Raw genomic sequence first — 24,729 nt, forward strand, 5'->3', positions numbered from 1 at the left:
TTGCCTTTGCCCAAGAGGACCCGCATGCAATCACTACCCCAGCAATGAACATCTTTGACTTGCAAGAATACCCCTACCGGGAAGAACTGCTTGACTGAATCAACATCAACCCCAGGGCACGTTTGAGAGTATAACTGCGATACACGAGCCACATGGTTCAGAGCTGTGGAGGACCTGAACTCTGTTTAGAATCTACCATCCTACAAACTCTCACGCTGCAAGCTGTGCCTGCTGCCTCTCGCTTCTCATCCCCACTGCACTCCACTTTCTACTCCTGAGGAGGCACCTGTCCCAAATGTCGTGCAACAAAGGCACCTGGGAAGGGTAGGTAATACTAACATCTCTAGCCCCACACCCCCTCTCTGAACTTCCTTGCCTCTTTCTCTGACTTCCTCCTCACTCTCCAGGCACTTTTCAGTATTCAAAACCCCTAAGTCGACTCGCCTTTTTAGAAATGCTAACCAAGTCATTGACTTTTTAACCAAACTCTTTTGCCTCCTGCAACTTCCATTTTTACCCTAAATAAAGCTCTGTACTTGCCTTCTGTCTGATCAATCAGGATATCCAAACTTGCTAACCGGTGTTCTCTCTAATTTTTTTCATCTGTGTGCGGAATAAAATTTGTTCTGGGTGGCAGTATCAAGGTAGTGTGTGCGCACATGCACTGAGAGTGAGGCCTTCCTGATTCAACCTGAGCAGGATCTAAAATTAACTGAGTGGACATTAAAAAAACCCTGTGAGTTAGCGCATGTGTGCATGCCTTAGAGGGAACACTGTTGCTAACCTGTTTTTATTTTGTCATTTGTAAATCCTGTTAATTGAAAATCAGATACATTAAACTATATGTATGTCTCCTCATTCTATCCAGTACACCAGACTTGCTTAAATTAATGCTGTGTCAAATACCCTGATTTGAGTTAATTTCCCCAAATAAGCAAAAGCATAGCTGAAGCGTCTAGCCAGCGCTTCGGTGCAGCTTTGGTAAAGGAGCTAATCACCTCTTTCCATGCTGGAGGAGAGGGGTGTACTTGCCAGTGCCTTGCAAACTGGATACAAAATGAGAGGCCTGTGTTCGCCCTGATTAGGCATTAGAGGGTGCGCACATACCTCTCATTAGTATCCAGCTCGCATGGTGCGGGGAAGTTAGGCTGTTGCTCTCCTTGCTGGAACAAGGGCGGTGATTTAATTTCTTAGTGCTGCGCTACTAGATACTCAGCAGGGAGGAAGGTGAGGAGCAGTGGCGAAGGAGGAGTGTGGCTGTGGGGAGGTGCTGCTCTCCCCCAGCTCTGCAGCCTCCTAGGATGGCTCTGGGACTATTGCATTGTCATGCACCTAAACTTATATTGTTGCTAGACTGGTTAGCTAATATAGAATAGTATATTTCAAAAAAAAAAGAGAAACTTTTTAGCGGATTCCCCTTAAATTAAATGATGTGGATAAAATAATATAAAACTAGTCGATCCTGCACAGAACATCTGTGCGGTATTTGGGGCCAGCATTTCCCACCCGGGCTGGTCCTTCCCCCCCTCCCTGCCTGTGGTTTCTGGCCGGCTATAAAGCCGTCCCGTCCCCTTCCAGGCCGTATCCTCTTCCTGGTGGCCCAGCCTGCTCCTCGCCCTGCCGCCACCTTGCCACCGCTGCTGGGCCTGAAACTGCCGCCGCCACAGCCGGGCCCGCCGCCGCCTCATCACTGCAACCCACTGGCTCACCGTGGCCCAGCCTCACCGTCACCTCTGCCTATCAGCTGCCTCCGCCGCCCAGCCAATCAGCTGGGCGTCGGGACGCACATGCTAAAGGCGCACCCAGGAGGATTAAATATATAGATACAAATACTTTGAAAATAATACTGTGGTCTCATTTAGGAGATAAGTATAGAACAAGATTATCTTTGGACATTTCTTCCTCTGCATCTGTGATGAAAGATACAGCTTTTAATTTAGATCAAAGTGTGCAATATAGAAGAGAGATATATAGTAGATAGATAAAAAGATTTAATGGTTAACAATTCCATTAAAACACAGGAGAGCTTACATAAGCAATTTAGTATGGATTCTTCCTTTTTTCATTTTTTAAAAAAACAACTTTTTGAACATGCAAAAGAAAATATATTAAGAGAACTAATGGCTTTTGAGTGGGGGGTGGGGGGAGCCTTTCCTTTCCTTCCAGAAAGGGGAAAAATAAAAGATCATTAAAATAATAATAATAATGATTACATCAATTTGGATGAAAGGTTATACTGCAAAATGAGAAGGCGACCGGAAATATTAATTGGCTGATGAAATCTGGGAATTAGCTTGTATTAACTTTCTGTTTGGTTGAATCTGAGAGATAATTGTTTTAAAATAGTAGTGTAATGGTATTCCGCTTTGTAGAAAGTTAATAAAATACATTATAGTGGTTGGAATCATCGGTTCTGCAATTTGATACAGGGAATTTTTTTCATGTATCCCATAAATGTGTGTTGGAAATGTGGAAACATTTAAAAATATATATACTTGAGCATGACTTCCATAACAATTAATGAAAAGTTACATGTACAATTATGTTCAAATCTCTAATACTTGTATTCAAATAAAAGTAGAGTACTATGAAGATCTTCTGACTGTATTATGGTGATTAGTTTTTCCTAAGAATGTAATACTTGCTTGTTGAGACAGATGGTACCAGAGTTTAATCCTGGTTTTGCACACACAAGGGGAGAAAGTTTAAACTTCTGGTCCTGATTTGCAACAAATAAGTATTTGCTGTGATGTCATAAGAACATCCCTGCTGGATCTGGCCGAAGGCCCATCCAGTCCGGCATGCTGTTTCACATAGTAGCCCACCAGATGCTTCTGGGAAGCGTACAGGCAAGAGTTGAGGGCATCCCCCCTCCCCTGCAACTGGTATTTAGTGGCATCTTGCCTCAGAGGCAGGAGGTGGCCTATAGCCACCAGACTAGTATCCACTGATGTCCTCCAGTGTTTTCTCAATTTTTTTCATCTGTCTGCAGAATGAGTTTGTTCTGGGCAGAAGTATCAAGGCAGTGTGTGCGCACATGCATTCAGGGTGAGGCCTTCCTGATTCAACCTGAATGGGATCTAAAATTAACTGAGCGGACATCAGAAAATGTGCAAGCGCATGCAATGTGCATGCCCTAAAGGGAACAGTGCGGTCCTCCATGAATTGGTCTAAGCCCCTTTTAAAGCCATCCAAGCCATCACCTCATCCTGTGGCAGAGAATTCCATAGATTAATTATGCACTGTATGAAAAAGTACTTCCTTTTGTTGGTCCGAAATTTCTCATCCTTCAGTTTCATGGGATGACCCCTGGTTCTAGTGCTGTGTGTGAGAGATATATTTCTCTCTGTCCACTCTCCCTACTCCATGCAGAATTTTATGCAACTCTATCATGTCTCCTCATAGTCGCCTCTTTTCCAAACTAAAAACACAGGAAGCTGCCTCATACCGAGTCAGACCATTGGTCCATCTAGCTCAGTATTGCCTACACAGACTGGCAGTGGCTTCTCCAAGGTTGCAGGCAGGAGTCTCTTTCAGCCCTAACTTGGAGATGCCAGGGAGGAAATTTGGAACTTTCGGCTCTTCCCAGAGAGGCCGCATTCCCTAAGGAGAATATCTTACAGTGCTCACACATCTCCCATTCAAATGTAAGCCAGGGTGGACCCTGCTCAGTAATTCATGCTTACTACCACAAGACCAGCTCTCCTCCCCAGATGCTGTAGCCTTGCCTCATAAGGAAGATGCTCCAGGCTCCTGATCCTCTTGGTTGCCCTCTTTTGCACCTTTTCCAGTTCTACAATGACCTTCTTAAGATACAGTGACCAGAAATGCATGCAGTACTCCAAATGTGGTCACACCATAGATTTGTATAAGGGAATTAAAATATTAGCATTTTTATTTTCAATACCCTTCCTAATGATTCCTAGCATGGAATTTGCATTTTTCACAGCTGCTGTGCAGGGAGTCGACACTTTCAATGAGCTATCCATCACAACCCCAAGATCTCTCTCCATCACAACCCCAAGATCTCTCTCGTGATCAGTCACTAGCAGCTCAGGCAACATCAGTGTATATGTGAAGTTGAGGTTTTTTGCCCCAATATGCATCACTTTACACTTGTTCACATTGAACAGCATTTGCAGTTTTATCTCCCACTCACCCAGTTTGGAGAGATCCTTTTGGAGCTCCTCACAATCTGTTTTGGATTTCACTACCCTAAATCATTTAGTGTCATCTGCAAATCCGGCCACTTCACTGTCCGAACCTAGCACATGTTTGAACCAGAGTTTGCAAATATATTAGCATCTTCAGATCCTGTGTGTGGGTTTTGTTTTGTTGTTGTTGGCAAATTGTGGTTAGAACAGCCCAGGAATTTTGGGTTTGGACATCACAGAAAATCCCAATTTGTTCTAATCAAATGGGTTCAATTCAAGGTGTTGTTTTTCATCTTTAAGGCCCTATGACCTGGGATAAGGCTATCTTAAGATCTGCTTACACCCATATCAATCTGCCTAGATATAAAAATTGGCACTAAGGTCCTGCGCTGCCATTAGCTGAAGTTTGTTTGGTGGGAACCAGGGACAGTGTCTTTTCAGTGGTGGCCCAACATTTATGGAACTCCCTTTCTATAAAGATCTTATCAATTTGCTATGTTTAGAATGAAACTAAAGACCTTTCTTTTTCAGAGTGTTCTCTCTGATTATATTTACTGCAATTTTATGTTTTGCGTGTTTGTTAGCAATTTTAACTGCTGGCTGCTGAAATTGCTATTTTAACATTGATGGACATCTTAACTAGTCAATTGAGGATGTAGTGAGAGGCTGCGTCCTCACAGCCAAAGGCTTCTCCATTTCCTCAGATGTGCACAAGAAGGGAGGGAGTGATTTTTGCTGATCCTCTCTGTCTCTAGAAGTGCTCTGTGTCTTCCAAAAATATGTCTGAGGGTCACACAGCCCATTTGCTGTATACCCTACAGGGGAGATCTATTAGGGAGATCTCCCCTTCCTTCTGAGGCTCCTAAAATATGTCCTTGAGGGTTGCACAGCTCTCAAGAGTCAAAGGGGCCATTCACACAACCTACTGGGTGGGCAGGGGGAAGGCTTTGCAAACCTTGCCTTTCCCCCAGATGATCATTGTTGGTTTGGTGGGAACACTCTCCTTGCACCCAACACAATCCCTGGTGCTCCATGTAGTGTGGAGCACAGTGGAGCGCTCTGAGGCTGGGACTCGTTGTCCTGGCCTCCGGGTATCCCACAGCGCACTGCATGCCAAGCAAAGTATATCGGTGGATTCACCCAGAGGCTGGGCACTCTAGGCACCCATCTCTGTGTCAGTGTGAGTTGCAAGCAGCTCATGCCGACACACAATCCTGGCAGCTGGGTTAAGGGAGCATTTGCACCCTTCACCTTGACTAAGAGCTGGGCTTCAGCACAGGGTTTGGCACAGAGGCACCACCAGGATGTGTGTGGAACAGATACACTGTTCTTTCTTGTGAGAACAGCCTCATATTTTGGGGAGTCATAGATGGCTACAGAGGGAAGGGGAGGTAGATCAAAATCACCCTTTCCCCATAGTATATGCTGTGCATTCACTGCTCATGTACTTCATTAGTCTGGATGTCAGCCTTTACATTTTTGCTCTAGAAATCTTTATAAACTGAGAGGCTTGCTTCCATATATTTATATACATGCGTGCCTAATCTGTCTTTTATTTTTAATAATACATTGAGGGCACATTTTGGATTCTAAATTCTTAAATACATGGCCTGCAGATAAGCATGCCCTGGAAACACCTCTTCCAATGCAGAGCAGAAACACCCTCCATGCTGTCACACACCCAAGTTAATTGGTTCAAGCAGAGAGTCACCGAGTTGCACTGGTGCTGCAGTAGGGATTCCTAGTTTTGGAGGTGGAGGAAGTTCTGGGAGCTGAGGACCAGAGGGCTAGGTCCTAAGCCACAAGCCAGGTTGCTGGGAAGGCTGTAGCTCCACAGAGGGTCAGGAGCACACAGGAAAGCACTGGCTGCTTGGAATCGAGCTAGACTTGACCCAGCAGAAGGGTGCTCAGTAAGAGCTGCTCTCTCCAGCACTGGGCTTGCTTAAGGAAATTTCTTATAAAGGTTTAGGGAGAGCCACCCCCATTCACATCTGCTGACAGCAATTCCAGCCTTACTTCCGAGTAAACAGAGGTTGGCTGCTTACTCTTCCTGAGTAGCCCCATTGCTCAACAGGTGCATGGCAGCAAGGGGAGCACTTCTATGTTTGGTCTTTAGTATTTCTCTCAGTTTGTGGCACCTGCTGACTGGGGACTAGGAGGGAAAGCCCACAGGGTTCTTGGAGCCTCTAGTCCATTTTTGGGGTGTTTCAGTTGCAGCTGTCTTCTGCAGCCTAGTGCTGGGAGTCTCCTACTTGAACCTTGTAGTTGAGGTAAGTGCTAGAATGGGTTCTGAGGGGCCCCCCCATAGGCTCTCTCCTGACAGAGATTGTCTGGTGTCTCTTGTGTTGTTTCTGGGACAATCTTCAGGGCCAATCCCTGTTGGAGCTTCGAGTTGAAGTTCCTCATCTGAGGATATTTCAGTGTCATCCGTTTGGTACCAACATGGGTTGAGGCTGGTTCCCAGGTAGGCCCTGACAAATGTCTACAGTCAGCTTGAGTCACTGGGCAGAAGAATAATAAACCAAGCTGATCGGAAGGAGTAAGAAGAGCTCACTTCAACAGGAGAATCATATCGCTACAATTGAGACAGACACCCAGCAGTGTAATTCTACTGAATAATGGTCTACAAAGCAATGCTCCTGGTACAGGTAAGTGAGGTCACTGCTCCATTTAACCTCTGCTTCCACCAATTTAATTCTCCTGATGGGAATTCTCCACAAGGGCAGGGATGAAGACTGCTGCACCACAAGGACTAAATATTCATAGTATTTAGAGCATTTAGTCATTAACTCCAGTGAAGCAAAGACAAAAATTGGGAGAAAGCTGGAGTTTGTCACTTCAACTTGTACCCATAAAAGCTTGGGGCACAAAGAGGGTAGGAAAGAAATAGCTTCAAAAAACAGATTTCAAATGGAATGGTAGGTAAATGACTATTATAGAAAAAATCATAGAAGTAACATGCAAGAGAAGTGTTACTTATTCATTTTGATTTTATTGTGTTTATATATTATTATTTTCTACCTCATGCTCTAGGAATAGGCCTATAGAGAAACAAAAGGGAAAAATCTGCATTCCAAGTTTGTAAATTCTACCACCACTGATTCATTCACATAGTTCAAGCATTCAACAATCTGATCAAAGTTCTGAAGTGAAGGGAATTGTCTTTTTGGTGGTGTTGGGGTGGGTGGGCAGAATTGTGTCGATTCATACATTACAGGACAATTGTGTCTGCTGGGGATAACATAAATTGTGTGGAGGTGACATGTACATCTGTAAAAACTAAGAAATAGGCACCTTCTCTTCATAGTTAACTCTGGGCACAGCAGCACTAGTGGAGACATAGCAGACGTGACTACCTTGTGAAGTATGAATTGGTCCTAAGCGGCTTAGTGGAGATGTGCCACATAAAAGCTTCTGAATAATGTAAAGCCAACAACCCTTTCCTCATTTGATAATTCCAAGTCTCTTGATAAACGGATCTGAGAAAAACCATTCTCTGGCCCATATCTGCCTGGCATCTATGTGCCTGCTTTATATGGCACATTGGCATATGGTGCTAAGAACCTTTTCAGTGCCTGTTGAACAAAGAACTGACATTAGAAAACACTTTTCTATGGTCTCCATGTTATAGTTGCAACAATTAAATTGGCCCCAACTTTTTGGGTTCTGTGTTAGCTCTGGATTTGACATCTGTGTCAAGATTTGACAGAGTTCACTTTGGTGTATCATTAAAAATGGAGAGAAATGAATTCTGCTTTGTCCTGTGGTAAAATCTGAACACAGAGGAGTTTGTGCAGATCCTTGTGTCTTTCCATCACCACCGACTGGCAACACTCAAAAAACTGCTTCCTTTCCCAACAAGAGTCAGTTGGCTCTTCCATTAGAATGTTAACTAAATATACAAAAGAAATGTTCCTGTCTGGGAAGATTCTAACAAGGAAGGCAGGATTTAAAATTTAATTTACTTAGTCTTCCCAAACATTTTTTGTATAATGTCATCACCGGTTCTAGAAGTTATGACAAGACACCTCTCATTATCTGAATTTATGCCTTATGGAAGGAAATTGGGAAGAATCCCAGGGCGCTCTTCCAAACATTAAGAATAAAATGAAAAGAAGCATGTTCCTTCCAAATAAGCTTCATTTTCTGTTGCTGACAAAGAAGCATGGAAGAATCTGAAATGATTCCACAAAAGAAACATAAACATAAATAACAACAACAACAATAATTGCAGGTTTATCAAAAGAAAGTCTCCGATAAATAAGATAAGGTAGGAAAGAATGTGATATGCTTGATTTTACATGGTGTTTAACTACTGGACAGCTGGCAGGATTAATGCTAGTGCATTATGCCTGGCTATTCAGAAATTAAACATAGTGTACAGCTGCTACTTTAGCACTGCTTAAGGTATTAGGGCTCCTTAGAAAGCAGGAGAAATTGCAGGGAAATCCTCATTGTTCTTTAGGAAATAGCTCACCCCACATTCAAATTCATCCTGAAGGATCACAACAAAAAAGCAAAAATAAAATTGACTCTGCAGTTGGCTATAATCATACCCACATATTGAAATGAGGGTGGCTTTGCCACTGACACTTAAGTTATTTGGCATAATCAAATGCAAAGCAGTGGATACAAGGGACAGTAAACCTAATTCTTAAAATGCATTTTTAAAAATGTACATGTGCTTCACTTGGCAGTGAGTCCTTCTCACTGCAGTTCAAGATGGACAGGGCCAGAAGTGCTTTTGTTTCTCTTGTACAGAGAAGCTCTCCAAATGACCCTCATAGGTCAAAATGGGATGAACTGCATTAAGTGAAGTGAAGTGTAAAAACAGAATGCTGGCCTTGAAGATCCGAATTCAAATCGACTCAGCCATGGACATTTTAGAGTGCCTGGAGCAAGTTATAGCTCATTCATTATGAGCCCCACCACCCACTGAGGTCGTCCGGAGAGATCTGTCTCCAGCTGCCGCCAGCTCGGCTGGAGGCCACACAGGGACGAGCTTTCTCAGTTGCTGCCCCGAGACTGTGGAATGCACTCCCTACTGAGATACCATCCTCTCCATCTCTGACAATTCTTTAAAAGCATTTGAAAACCCACCTCTTCACCCAAGCTTTTTCAGTTCTTTAAAACTTTAAGGTTTTAATTTGTAGATGATTTTTAAATTGTTAAATTGTTTTAAGTTTTCTATATATTTTACTGTTTTATGCTATTGTTAACTGCCCAGAGATGAAAGTTTGGGGCGGTGTACAAATTTGATAAATAAATAAATAAATTAGCGTCCAAGTTGGAAAGCAGGGGCAATTAACACTGTGCAACTGGTGGGGTTACCAGGAAAGTGAATTATGGCTGCTTTACCATATAAATGTTTTGTACGTGGAAGTCTGTGCATTTACCTGAATCCAAGAATAGGGTTTTTCCAAGCTCTTTGATGTTAGAAATTGGGGGCTCGTTTTAAATTCAGAGTCCTTTTCCTTTTGGGTAAGTACAGGTATAACATGTATTTAATCTCTATTTTAAAGGAGTTTATCTTAAATTCAGAGTCATCTTGTATTTGGGTAATACAGTCGATAGGAAAGGGCATGGATTCCATCTTTATTTTATAATATGCAACAAATATGTTCAGTTTGCCACACGCACATACCATGGAAAGCCACAGTAGTTTCCCACATTCTCACAAACAGATGCATCCCAAATGATGAAATACATGCATGACTCATGCCATTTCTTGCAATGAAATGACTTCCGTATAGGGAAATTGCCTCTTGTATTAAGTTTGTCTTAATCTTAACCTATCAAGCACTTTCTATACAAATAGTACTATAAAATGGTAGACAACTTAAAATAAAATAAAGCATAGCACAGAAGAAGATAGTTCTCCTTTCTTCAATCTGTCAGGGTGAGTGCACTCACATTGTGTTAAAAGAAAACATTCACAGTATCAGGAAAAAATATTATAAAACTTTTTTAAAAAAAATCATCAGTCAACAACAGCTACGCCTTGGAGGATCCAGGATTCCAATATGTTTTGGAGGAAGGCACATGGTAAACTACTGTACTAGGAAACAGCAGTATGCATTACCCTGTCCCCAGTTCCCAATCTACAGCACATCAATCCCCAAAGAGCTGCTCACTCACAGTGTTTTAAGTCACTTTTGATCATGCTCTCAGTACCAACTAGTTTCTCTAGTCTGAATGAGTGTATGCTGAAATAGTTGTACAAAGAAATGGGTGGTGGTGGGATTGATTCTGCTAAACTGCTTTCTAGTCTTAGTAAGAGATACTTTTAGTAAAATCAATCCAAAGCTCCTGCTACTCTCTATGTTTCCCTGCTAAAAACATCCCTTTGGATGCTCAACTCAATACATCAATAAAGAGAGAGATATCCATTAATAGTATGGATATTTCATCTAGGAGACCACTGAACTGCAGGTGGTTTTGCCTCTGGAGCAGAATTAAACAGGATGCATCGTGTTATTGGTAAATATTGGTTAAAGCTAAAGATGTGATGGTTCATGAGAGCACTTCAAATCAAATCAGCTGGTAGAAACAGACAAAGGCTGCCATTCTATACTATAAGGTATGAGAAGAAACTTTTTTCTGTCTTGCTGGGCAAAGACAGACATCAGCATATGCTGTCACCACCTGGTCAGTAAGTCTTCTGCACCGTCCTGCCTAGTGAGGAGGATGGTTTTATTATTCACAGATTTCTGATCTGGTGTAGAAGTTTGTTAAATATTCTTTATACCATTCAGTGGCTTGATACTTATCAAGGAAGTTATCACTAGGTAAATGGTTCTATGTTGAATTGCTGGCTGACCTCTTGATTACATCTGCACTACAAATGCCTTTACTCTCAAGCCTTGCATTTGTACTAACTTTGAAAATGCAGGTTTAGAAACAGATGTTTGCCAATGTCCACTCTTTGTCTCCTAAACAGGAGGAGATTGCCAAAGGGACCTTTGCAACAAGTAAACCATTCATCCAAACTAACAGAGAACTTCTGGGAAAAGAATGAGATTGTGCATTGGCCTACCATAAGATGCAACTGGAGTGAGTGTTTGCCCAAACAGGGAAGTTTATGGACAAGATCCAAAGAGGACTGGGTTTCTATAAAGAGTGCAGAGGGTACCTTTACCAGGGCAAAAGCAATGATCTCTGCAGGGTCAAAAGTCAAGGCAAGTGGCATTGGTGCACTGCAAGATGCACTGACTGCCCAAGAAGCAAGTTGGTCAGAGAAAAGTGCTGCCATGATAACCACAGAAAACCATAGGGGGACTTCCCATTCACTTCCTGCTTCCTACATACCAACCTAGGCAACCACAAGCCCAGGGATATTTACAAATATGTAGGAAATTTACAGCACTGCTAATGTGTGGAACCTGCTGTAACACATGAATGCGAGCTTAACAGAAATTTTCCTTTTTAAAAGATGAAGCTTGGGCTTTTCACATTTGAGTTTGCCTTTTCTGTTCACTGTGGGATCAAATCTTTCCACTTAGGTTCATACTAAGGTTCCTCTGCTGACTTGCTGGCAGCATTTAGACCTGCAATTAACCACAGGAGTGAGTGGATAGTGGGGGAGAGAGGGAGAGAAGGCACCGAGGTTTTAGTAGCACAAGTCCCACTGTGCCTGATGATTACTCTCCCACTGTTGCTTTATAACAACTCACATTGAAGCCCTTTGCCACTTCTTTGGGAGATTATCTTACAAGTTGACAGAACCTCCCTCTAGAAGGAAGTTTTTCTTTATATTTTTAGAATTCCCATATCAAAGCCAGTGCTTGATAACAGCTTTATAACAGCCCAGACTTTCCAAGGTGAGCTGCTTAGCTGGGACAAGGATGATTGATTGCCTTCACATTCTTTGTAATGGCTCACCGAAGACAGAGAATACACAGATATCCTTACAGAATGGTGGGTGGAGAAAAAGAGGTTTTCTTTTAGCAGAACTAAGCCAGCAACATCAATGCACAGGAGAATCAGAGTGCTTTTGCACTGGTGTACGTCCATAAGAGGGTTGTGGGTCAGTGAGAACACTAAAGTTTTTTTATACCTTTTTATCCTTTCATACTTATTTCATACCAATAACACTATAGCAATTTATTGTCGTGGGGGATGATGGGAGTTGTAGTTCAGCAACATCTGCAGGCCCCCAGGTTAGGAACCCCTGCCAACAGATGTGTGTGTGTGTGTGTGTGTGTGTGTGTGAGATGTAAATGTATATACATATGTATACACATGTTTATATGAATGTGTGTATACACACACACACACACACACACACACACACACACACACACACAGATATTCAGATTACCAGAATACACTAAGCAGCCCCATGAGTCCACAAATAAAATAAAAGTGTGGTAGAAGCCCATGCAGAGGTACAGAGCACTGGTAGCTTTCACAGTATAGGAAGACACATGAGCCTGCTTCAGACATGATCTGAAGATGATGTTCCATTAATATGGGGAAAGAGAGAGCAGGAACACACTGGCTATCCACTTCCCCACCCCTGCCAGCCATGCCTCTAGGCCTTCATGCATTTAGAACCTGTCTGGAGAGAGCTCCTTCATGCGATGTGGAACTTCAGGGTTTCACATTGTGTGGAGGAACTCTCCTTATGTTCGAAGTTGCCTTCTGCAGATAAATACCAAACATGCGAAGGCTTGGAGGATGTGGATAGCAAGCATTTTGGCTTGGTTTCCTGGCTATGTGGTGCACTTCCATTGCTCCACTCCTGTACTGCTGTCCATAGATGGTATGACACCTGAAAAGAGCAATAGTTACATGCCATGGATATTTTCCATAAGGTAAACTTCCAGTAGGAAGGTGATTGGTACTATGAAGATATTGTGGGTCTTTCCAGATGAACATATTTTTCCCTGTGGGGTACAGTTCCTACTCACTTTAATGGGGCTATACAAATCTAGTGAGACTCCTCACTGGATGAAAGGGGGTTTGTTTTGGGGTTTTTTTGTTACTGTGGCATGCACTAGAAAGCTGGACAGACTGAATGCTCACTTCTAAAGACAAAAAAAAAGGACATTAAATGCCTTTGGAAATTGGCAGGAGATTAAAAAATGGCACTGCTGTGTGGGGAATGAATGTTATACATTTGGTTATGTGTCACAAGCACTATCCACTCATGATATTATTGCCAGCGACAGTCCCACAAGAAAGTACCAATTGCAGTTGTATTTGCTGGATTCTTCAACAGTTATTTGATTTGAATGCTGGTACACAATGCTTCCCTTGAACCAGGTCACTGGCAAAAGTCTGATGGTGATGGCTACACAATCCCACACACTTAGTAAATCCAAATATCTGGAAAGGCACAATTCCTGCCAGCCAAACAAAGTCTCTTTCCAGATGGTAGGGTTTACTGGGTAGGGGATTGTGTAACTATCATCAGATTTAACTCCAGCAAGTGCTCTGGTGCAGACAATATTTGTTTTTAAATAATCAGGATCTTAAAAAAAAAAAGATTCTTTGTATACATATGGTGCAACCTTTTCTTTATGGTGCCATTGCTAATCAAAGCTTAGAGTGCTCTGAGTTTTTCACAAGTTTCAGATACAAACACTGAAACTGCAAAGAAAGAGACAAATAGTAGCCAACATCCTGAATGATGGTGTACACATGCTTCTAACAAATCACAGGCACAATGCTAGCACCTGCGCTTCATAAGTATGAGAGCTCTTGTGGAAGAACAGTATGCTCCCCAGGCTCCAGAAGTATTTTTTGACTGTGGAAGGACATCCCTGAGGGTCACATGGCCCCCAGGGATGCGTTTCCACTGTCAAAATAGCTTCCAGAGCAAAGGCAACACAGTAAAAGCATCACACTCTTGCAAAAGAGCAACGTTGCTTTGAATGCATGGGGGCTAGAGTTGTACACTTGCTTTTGTTACACGTATAGCAATAGCACTTACATTTATATACCGCTCTATAGCTGGAGCTCTCTAAGCGGTTTACAATGATTTAGCATATTGCCCCCAACATTCTGGGTACTCATTTTACCGACCTCGGAAGGATGGAAGGCTGAGTCAACCTTGAGCCCCTGGTCAGGATCGAACTTGTAACCTTCTGGTTACAGGGCGGCAGTTTTACCACTGCGCCACCAGGGACTCCTGGTAGTGTATGCACACACTGCTAGTCAGGGTATCAGCCACTATTTCCTAGAAAGCTGTGCCATTCATATGGATTAGAGACACCTTCTTGGATACTTTCTCCAATTGTGTAAGGTGCAGTTGGATTAAAAAAAAATTTTATTTGCACAGTAAGATCGTAAAATTACTCTCAACACTGATGAACCCCCCTTCAAAAAGATCTTCAGGAGCAATTTACTTTGAAATTCAGATGCCTTCTGTTGAAAGATGTAGCCTATAATACGACAGGCAGCTTTGCTTTTCAGGGAACAAGAATGAGAGTCGCAAATGAACCTTCAAGTAAGTAAAACAAAAAAGGAACTTTCCCACCTCTACCACTAAACTCAGGAAGAAGGAAGAGAGAAACATAACATTTTTCCTCCACCCTCCTAGCAGGGAAGGAGGACACCGCAAAGATGAGAGGACATGGATGGGAAAGATTCTAAACAGAAAAGAAACAGGGATGTTAACAGAGTATCAGTAGATAAGCTTAGAGGGATTTCATCAGATTTGGATAAGAGAAAGGACGGAAATCAATCCTCTCTGCAAGCTTTCTGAGTTTTATACAGCAGAGATATGGTTGACTTCATCTAGATGAAAAACAACTTAATTTGACAAATGTACCTCTCCTTAAGGGAGGAAAAACCCACAGCCCCAAGTGGAAAGAGAAGCACGGGAACACACACACAAAACAAAATAGTGAAATTTTAGAGTTGGAAGGGTCTCCAGATCCAACCCCCTACAGTTTATGGATGAAAAGGACTGGCATTAAATTGACTTCCTATCACACCCCCAAGCACAAGCTAACACATAATGAAACCTGTAGCAAAAAGACATTGTTAGTAATAAGGACAAAGTTGTCACTAAAGTATTAAAAATCCCTTACTGCAGCACTTGGGAACTAGAGGACATATTTAGCCTACTGGAGAATCCCATGACTTAGCCCACCTCCACTTTCTCAGAATTGCTTATCCTAATTTCTCAGAGTGCTTACAAGGTAAGAATGTTCTCCCAGAGAGCTGTTTATTATCATGTACTGCAGAGCATGACTCCGTGGCTACAATTTTACCTCCCAGAGTTTAAAGGTATAATTAGAATGGGAAACGTGTATAGGAGCCAAGGGCCTATCACATGTTTCTCCAGCCCCCACAACATTGCAGTGGCAGCACTTCAAGGGCCATGCTGTAGCAGGCTAGGTAGCCTGTGTGCCCCCATGTTCAATGTTGGTATGAGATGTTCCTCAACTACTTTCTTAAAACCTACTAGGTATGGTAAAGAAATTATGGATTGCTGTAACTGATATTTCATTGTGAAATATGCAGTACAAATATATTTATTCAGACAAGCAGGAAGGGAGGGCAATGTGGCAGAAGGGACACCAAGTCAGATAATTAGGTCACTGAGATTCAGGTAAGGTTGGTGTGGGTATGAAAAGTGTCTTATACAGACTTACAATTCGTGCAGCCAGCCTCATCAATTCCATTTTCGCAGTCTTTTTCTCCATCACATCTCCAAGAAGAAGGGATGCACTTGTTGCTGGAGTCTCCACAGCTAATTTTTTCAGCTGGACATATTTGTTTGGCTAAAAAAATTATCAAACAAGAAAAAAATGTTTTTAAAATACAGATATTAAAAATACTATAGTTTGATATCCCCAAAGTATGCCACATGTTCATTGGTTGCATCCAATTTTACCTTTATTCAGAGAGAATCCAACTTAACAAAAACCTTTTAGCAGGAAATGAAATTTTTCACACAAAGGTCTGAAAGCAAAATTTAGTAGCAAGCTACAGTTTCATTGCTGAACATCAGAGTACACTTTTACTGCCACTTTGCTTGCCGGAATGGCTAAACTTCACCCAGATATTATGCAAAAGATTTAGTTGACACAATTTGTGTGTGTTTATTGGCTTGTTCTAGATTTTTGTTACCCGAAGCACTGTCTCAGCACTACAAAAGGGAGATCTCTTCCAAACCCAGCAGGCAGAATATTCTCAAAACTTTAATATATCGTAAAAAAAAGTATAAAAGAGTGTAAGTTAGAAGATACTGTAGCTAAATGCATCAGTCCAAATATAATCGAAGAAAGAAGTAGGATAAAGAAAAGAAAAAAGAAAAGAAAGCTGTTCTTCAATCATGAGTATAAGCCTGATTCCCAAATGCCACTGACTGACATCAATTGACTGTTGCTGGTGCAACAGTCGCTGACATCCAGACTTACGCTGCACAGTTGTGTGAGAGGGTAGGTGTGATTTTGCCAATCTCCCCATAATATGTCCCTGAGGGCTGCACAACCTCTCAGTGGCATATTTTTGGGAAGCACAGAGGGCTTCAGAGAAAAGGGGAGACTTGTAAATATTGCCTCTCCCCTTGCACACTGGCATTTGGCATTAGTCCAAATGCCAATACTGTTGCACCAGTGCAGTGCTAGTGTAGATGTCAGTCACTATCTACAACAATGTAAGCTCCGTTCAGGCGTTCAAAATTATGCTACTGAACACACTTGCAAGTGCCAAAAGTGGCACTTTCCTTCAGAGGAAACCGCCAGAACTGTGATAGCAGCAGGGACCTCCATGATCGACAGCAGCCCAGATCACTGCAATTTCTGTGAGCAGCATGATAAGGGAAGTGATTGAAGTGCTGGGCTGGGACTTCTGACCTGCTTTTAGCACTTGTAATGGTGTATGGCGGTTCTTGTTTGAATGCCTGAACAGAGCTATTGTTACTTCTGCATCACAATAATGTGTTAACAGGCAGTTAATAGACGTGCTGTAGGATTCCATAATATTTTGATCCTGCAGTGAAAATGTAATATAGATGGCCAAATTCAATGAACATTTCATGTTCTTGGATGTGCGGGTGCATGTGCACACACACGCACACACACACACAGGCAGGGACGGGGCCACAGCTCAGTGGCTGAGTATCCGTTTTGCATGCAGAAGGTGCCAGGTTCAATCCCAGGCATCTCCAGGTAGGCTAGGAAAGATGCCTGCCTGAAGCCTCGGAGATCTGCTGTAGACAATACTCAGCTAGATGGACCAATGGTCTGACTCAGTGTTAGGCAGCTTTTTATGTTTCAATGTCAACACCAGCTACCTGTTCTGGAATGATGAGATAACATTGTGTAAAATAGCCTTGACATGACAGTATCCTCTCATGAGCACAACACTGCAGAAGATAAGTTGCCATCTCTGGGGGTGCCAACTCTTTTCCTATGATACAAATTCCAACTTCTCTCTCACCCTTTCCTTGCATAATCTGAGGGTTGTTTCATATGACCATTAAACATGGTACTGTCAGCATGAGTTTACTTTTATCACTGATCATGCATGCAGAGCTGGTCTTGCAAACCTATGATAGGCCAAGTCTATTTTTCCTAATGCAGCACTGGCCTGATTTTTAACAGGTGAGAATTACCTGACAATAAGCTTCCCACTGAAGTTCAAAGGGAACTGGATATTAAGGGATTAATCAAGTGTGCAGCTATGCCTATGATGTGATGCCTCCTCCCTACTCGCATTTGCTGCCATAAAACTCCTAGTGACTAGAACTGCCCTCACTGACATTTTCTCAGCGAGTTTCCAATTTGGAGGCAATTGGAACAGCTACAGCTTCACTGTATGGCCTTATTCTGGGTGGCCCATCATGTGATCAAGCACTAATGGGAAAATGAAAGGCCACTAGGAGCACTCATTAAAATAAAACATCTTACTGAGTTTGGAAAAAATAATAATAATTAAGGAATGGAAGTCACCAGAATCTAGCTTAGTAAAACCTTTTTGAAGAAATAGTGGATTTCCTTGAAAAGACAAGCAACCATTATTGCTTGTTTCAAACTCTTAAAGTGGATCAGTTATTGCACAGTTCAGTATCTCACAGACCTGAAAGGTAGTAGAAAGGTAACCCAATCCAGCCCTTTACCTCAAAGCGAAGTTGGTACCCTTAGGTCCACGTATTTCAGATATACCACATGTTAACCTATATATACACATTATGTCACAGTACAGACATTTAATCTCACTTTGTTGTGTTTGGTCAGAAATGCAAGACTTCTGCAGATGAAAAGAGAACTTATCTTTTCACCCCTGCAAGCCCTGTGAAGAAGGAGAGCATAGATGCCTAGCTGAAGGGACTGGAATATGAAACTTCAAAAAGCACGTCTCTGGAAGCCTTGTTCATGCTTTTGGATGTCAAACTGGCTGTAAACCAGAGAGCCCTTTAAGTGTAAGCAAGAGTTTGCACATTCCTGGTGTTTTCCGCAGCCAAAGTAGTGCACCACACTGAAAGCTGCTTTTGAAGTTCTCAAAGTTTAAAAAGTAGTTTCAGCTACAATACAAAGGAAGCCACTCTTAAGAAAAAAACATACTAAAAGGGTGAAGATAAGTAGTCATGCATTTGTCTGGATTATGGCCGTAGCACTGGGGCTTTTCTGGACCTCTTTCCCCATTGCAGTCATCATACTCTTACCCCAAAGCCTCTCCTGATGGTTGGAGGACCCTCTGGGACAAAATTAACACAATGTGAGGGACTGTGCTTGTGGAAATGCTTTCAGTATACACATGGGGTTCTTTGGAGCCAACACAATGCAATCGATTTGTCACATTACTATTACTACATAGTGGGATTAGCACTGATGTGGATGCTTCAGATGTCCATCATATTGCATTTTACTTTGCAGTAACCACTAATGATTGCACACACACACACACACATCCCATAATTTCAATTTTCAATTCTCCAAGCTTTCATATAGCAGAAATTTTAAAAGAACAGCCTCAATGTGTAGCCACTTCTAGATTCTTCTCAGACCAGGGTGTTGTGTTGTGGGTTATCAGCCAGGAGTTCCTATATAAGGGTAGCAGGTCCTGAAATCTCAGAAGCCTGGGGGTTTAATGTCCCTTTTTCACTGTGTCAATGTCATTTTTTTCTCAGCTGACTGTTTGTCAGTGTTGATGTAGTCTTCTCCATGTGTGAGGTGCAGGGGAAATGCTTCCCCCCCGCTCAAAAGGCCTGCAGAGAAAACGTATGAGGTAGCAAACTACTAGATTAAATGAATGTCTGAACAAGCATATTCAAGACCAACATCACTAGAATATCACCTTCTTGGTATTCTAACTGCTGCAATTTTGGCATGGAAAAATATAATATCTGGAAACCCTCTAACTACAGAAGCTTTCCCCAGCTTGGCACTTAAGCAATTCAATGTGGAAGAACTTGCACTCTTACTTGCAACTCTTCCATGACAGAACTGACGATATTACAGTATTAGAAACAACAGCAAAACATAATACAATTGTTCAGCAGAGCTTTCTTTATTTGAAGATAAGTCTCTGTGGAATTGGTCTTCACTATCTATATAATAAGAGAAATCTCACCATCAGAAAGGCCAGGGGGTGAAGTGGCACAAAATTGTCCTTGAACTTGTGCTTTGGGCGGGGGGAGCCAAACAAGTAATAAAAATATAAAACTATAGTGAAATGCAACCTGGAAGAAGGGGTATAGGAGGAATCTCAGCATCATTTTGAATCCTCCCTTAGGCAAGAAATACCTTGAAAGAATAGTGGAAATGAAAATGGCAGTAAAAGTGGAGTCTATTTACAAAGAGGGAAGGACGTGGGGTTAATTGCCTCATTGGTAGAGTAATTGGAGACATTAAAGAAAGTAAATCTGAGCAGTTAGCGCAATAGGCAGAAGCTACCAGTTATCAGAGAGTACATAAATCTAGGCAGAGTTAAAAACCTACGCCAGAGCCATCGTGATCTCTGCTTTTAAGCTTAGCTCTTAGGGGGAAAGTGATATTTAAAAGAGGTACTTAAGCAAGCAGAGGCATCAAAGCAGAAGTACTGAAGAAAATAGCCAACAATAATGTGCCCCCTTTCTTTTAAAAGCCAATGCCGATACAATACTAATAGCAACCAGCCATGGAAGAACAGCTCATAGCTGCAGATGCAGGTCAGCTCCACTTATGTTCTTCTGTAACTTTTAAGCTCTGGAGGACTTACAGGACCAAAATAGTTCTCTCTCTCTTACTCTGATCTTCCCTAGCCTGAGAAGAAAGAGAGTGTTAACTAGGTGCGTGACACTGACTGCTGTAAAGACTATCAAGGATTGTGTTGATGCAAAGTATATGGAGGCCAGCCTTCTCCGATGCAGTCCATTAAATAAACTTGGTTAAAATGTCAGACACATCAAGACCAATTTATCACAATGAAGCACAAATGCCAAGGATGGACAACAATGCTTTATTTATACGGAGACAAGAGTGAAGACGACAAGACGGTTCCATTGACTCGCCACAGCCAATGGCCCATTCATTCTTCTTGATTTCTTTACACACCAACACTACAAATTCTTTCAGAGAAATTGTAGAGCCTAACTGGCGCCCCACAGCTTGGCTTCCTCTTGTGCCACTGCTGAGCTTTTCAGGCACAGAAGCATTATGTATATTCAAGAAAAAGGAGAGATAACAGAATGGATTTGCTTTCACAAGACCATTTGTCAGGTTCTCACCATACAGGTACTCTACAAGCATGCACAAAATGGAATTCAGCAACTTCTATTTGTGGGAAACCTACTGATCTTTTCAATAGCAGGCTAGACAGCATCCGGGAGCGTGAAAAAAGGCCCCCTTTTGTGGAAATGTGCCATCTTGAACAATAAGGCCAGCTTTCACGCTACTACGTTAAGAATTCTTAACACCATTTTTTATTTATTCTGAGAACATGGATTAGCACAAGAAGGTAGCAAGCAGCCTATTTGTCTTTTGCTGTGGTAACAGCCCAGAAAAATATCTAGAATGGCACACCAGAGGGACACACTAAAAACAGCTTTTGAGGCTGGACTAGACTTATCACAAGCCTCAGAACTCTAACCTGCCATTCTAACTGGGATTAGTGACAGATTAGGCTAGCTATACTTTATCAGCAAAATAAAATACTTCAATCCCAAAGAGTAAGGATCTAATTCTGAGTCCAGGCAGAACTCCAAAACACAAGACTGAAGCTTACCACTAATCCTGCTACATCACTGGTACATCATATGACATCAACAAACCCTTCAAAATCCTGACTAGGGAACCTTCTGTGCAGTCGCAAAGCATTAGTACTTGCATTAGAAGATCCACTATAACCCTGAAAAGAGCCCCAGAGAGTCTAGGAAGTAGACTCTCTTCTCTTCTCAGATCCTAGAGTCAAAAATACAATCCTCAGGGTGCCAAGCTTCCCTCAGAACTAGATTCACTAGAGATTTCATGGGAAATGAGGTCCTCTAATACGGGATCTGTGGTATAAATGCAGACAATATAAGTGAATACGCCATGTCACATGCAACTGCGGAAGCCAGAAAATCCCAGAAGAATCTGCCAATTTTAGTGGAAACAATGATTATTAGTTATTTGGGGCAAACGAAAGCTCCTGAGGCAGCACATTGCCGCAAGGCACAGTTATGCTAATCTAGCTTTAAATTCAATAAAAATATTGTTATCTCTGCATCTGTAAATGTTAATCTGAAACACACCTATTGCAGTGTGTCTAAAAGACTTTTTAAAAAATCTCTCAAACATTCTGCTTTCATTTATCATGATTTCTAAAACAGACCTGGTTCCTCCAAAGGCTCCTCCTGATGCACATCATCACAACAGACTGGAAAGCTATCTGGTAAGATGGGCTTATTATGCCTCTCTGGTGATGTCAGCAGGACAAGGATGGGACCAGTAGTTACTGAACTATCTCATTAGATGCAGAACACCGAATAAAGCCAAAGTTCCCAAGGCCATTTAACACAGCGAATGTCTCATTCATAAGTATATGAGAATGCACATAATCTATAAAGAAACAGACACATACAGGACTATTTTGCCATGTGCAAATACTTGGGAAGTAGTGAGTAGGATTGGGAGTACCAATGATATTTTCTCAGACAGCAAATAAGACAGGCCTGTGAAACAGGTGTACTTCCATCAGTCCAACTTGTGTAGGAAAAATGTACTGTCTGGATCAATCTTTATATTTCAATTTCTGCATCTGAAGCCTTGTTGTGGAGTCTGAGATAGCTTGCATTGACATCACACAAACAATTTCTCTTTTCTAATTAACCGCTATATACAAGACCTTAGTGAAACAACACATCCTGCTCCTGCTGCAGAGCAATCGGTGGGAGGCCCAAACAGAGCAGAAGGCCTGGCATGAAATTTTGCCAGGGTATCATCTTTGATATGACAGCCCAGGGAACGTGTGCATGGATAGAAACACATCTCCAGATACAGTGGGCCTGGGCTGTACCATTGTTTTGTGTGCCCTTCCCTCAGATTTGAAGCAAAGAATTAAAAAGTAAACTTAGTGTTATGTGCTTGGGAATTTGTATCCATTGTAACTCCTGAGTGTGTATTTACACACACACACACACACACACACACACACACACACACACCCCTACCCCTCTACCTATCCTTGGGGTATTATCATATTTACTATGAGGGTCTGTTACAAAGACCTCTTTTCCATATTGCATGAAGGATCCTAATTCCTGAAAGGACAGAAAGAGGTAGGAGTACCACCCTCTGTTCCCCCACTTCACACAGGGCATTGCTTGAGAAAAACCAGATGAGGAGCTTAAAATACAAATGTTATTCAGCAAACATGTGCAGCTATAAACAGGGACCTTCTTGAAAAGCTCTTCAGAAAAGAAAATTTCAGTCTTCCCTGCCAGCATATGAACCTGTGGGCCTCAGAAACGGGAGTTGGTATTGTAAGGCAATTGGCTTTTCAGGACTCAAATGAAAGGCCATGTGTTGTTTCTAAAGCCCAAAGCCATATGGTTAGGATGAACTCTTCCTGTAATTGCTCTTGAGAAAGAAGAAATGAAAGCATCAGCAAGCCTCAGAACTGCAGCTGGCCCAATAAGCAAGGAACCAAGTGGAGAAAACAGCAGCTTGGCGTAAGATGAGCTCTAGACCATTTGTCACAGTTTAATTCCTTTGTATGTTACCTTCATGAGCACATACAATCAGCTGTCCAGATAATCCAACTGTGAATCCAGTTTCAAGAAGATACAGACTCCAGAGTTTAGTCTAAAGTTCTTTAAATATGAATCTGCCACCGCAGCTAAATTGTAGAGATATCTGACACAGCCCTATATTCAATGATAATTCATAATAGAGTACTAAGATACCAAAATACACCAAGCAATTTTTCTTATGGGTGGGGAAAAAAACCCAAACCTTTTAATGCATTCAGTAGATATCTGAAAGCATATACATTGGCTATGATCTAGAGAACCATGCATGCAACCAGATTTCCAAAATGCTTAATGATCCACAATGGAGAAGCTCTCCAGAATGATCTATTCTGATCCAGAATGTTTGTCATCACACTGTGGCCATTATTTCATTTCTTGATGTTCTTTGGCTGTTCCATCTTAATGGACCAGTGGAGTGGAAATGCTACTTTCCTTATTCACTTGGTGTTTTGCAAACAACAACACCATGAAATTCACCAATGTTAACTATCTTGTTGCTAAACCAAACTTATTCTGAGTAGTTGCTCCGTATTTGTGTAGAGAGGGACTGGGACATAAATGGGAATCAGTACAATATCGATAAGATCTGAAAGTGCCCTTGATCCTAAAACAATTAGTGGTAAAAGTACCATACTCATGGCAAGTTCATGCATATTCTTGGGTTCATAGTTGTAGCATCCTGCAATTTGCATGTGTGAATGAGCTATCCCAGATCAAATATTGGGCAGCTTTCATACCTCATCACTGTTCAGCTGAAAGTCAGTGAATGAAAATTATGTAATGAGATAGTGAGGTCATTCTCCTGACCAGTCCTACCCAGGGCTGGTCATGAGAAGTGCCGGGATTGGGAGTGATCCCAGCACTCCTCCCTCAGGTAGCCCAGCTTTTATACCCAGACTAAATTTGAGGTAAGAGGATGTGTGGGCAGCTTGTACCTCATGCCCGGGGTCATGTGGGCGCTTGGGCTGCCAGCAGCCATACTTGCCAGAGGAAGGAGCAGCATGACAGCCGGGAGATATCCCAATAGACAGCGCTGCTCGCATGGTGCATGTGGGATATCTGGCAGCTGGGCTTCCTTCCCTCTGCTTCTCCTTCAGCACACCTGTGTGGGTGTGCGGGTGGCAGAGTCCTCTTTGGGTGGCAAATCAGGTGGGAGAAGGTAAGGCACCTTCCTAGCTGCAACCCCTACGGTCATATGAACAACCTTAGTAAGAGCTACACATACATACATGTCTGTATATTCTTCCAGAATCATCCTTTTAGAATGTTTTTCTACCATCAGAACTCATTGCTATACTACTATTGATGTGTTTTGTGAAAATATCAAACATGTTCTTGTGGAATTCCTCAAAGCATGTGGAAATTATTACCATGTAATGAAACTGCCCATAGACTTTCTCTCAA

The 24,729-nt window shown here is 42.1% G+C and overlaps 1 protein-coding gene across 2 annotated transcripts in view; it reads right to left on the minus strand.

The window, feature by feature from the left end:
- The window catches only part of LRP8 (LDL receptor related protein 8), a 311,838-nt gene that overhangs the window by 66,142 nt on the left and 220,967 nt on the right, over nucleotides 1–24,729 (minus strand). For both annotated transcript variants that reach the window (XM_053247668.1, XM_053247667.1), the window contains exon 4: nucleotides 15,761–15,889. In XM_053247668.1, the coding sequence (XP_053103643.1) occupies nucleotides 15,761–15,889 (129 nt within the window). The remainder of the gene's footprint in view (nucleotides 1–15,760; nucleotides 15,890–24,729) is intronic.

The sequence above is a fragment of the Hemicordylus capensis genome, chromosome 4, assembly GCF_027244095.1.
Source record: "Hemicordylus capensis ecotype Gifberg chromosome 4, rHemCap1.1.pri, whole genome shotgun sequence".
NCBI lineage: Eukaryota > Metazoa > Chordata > Lepidosauria > Squamata > Cordylidae > Hemicordylus > Hemicordylus capensis.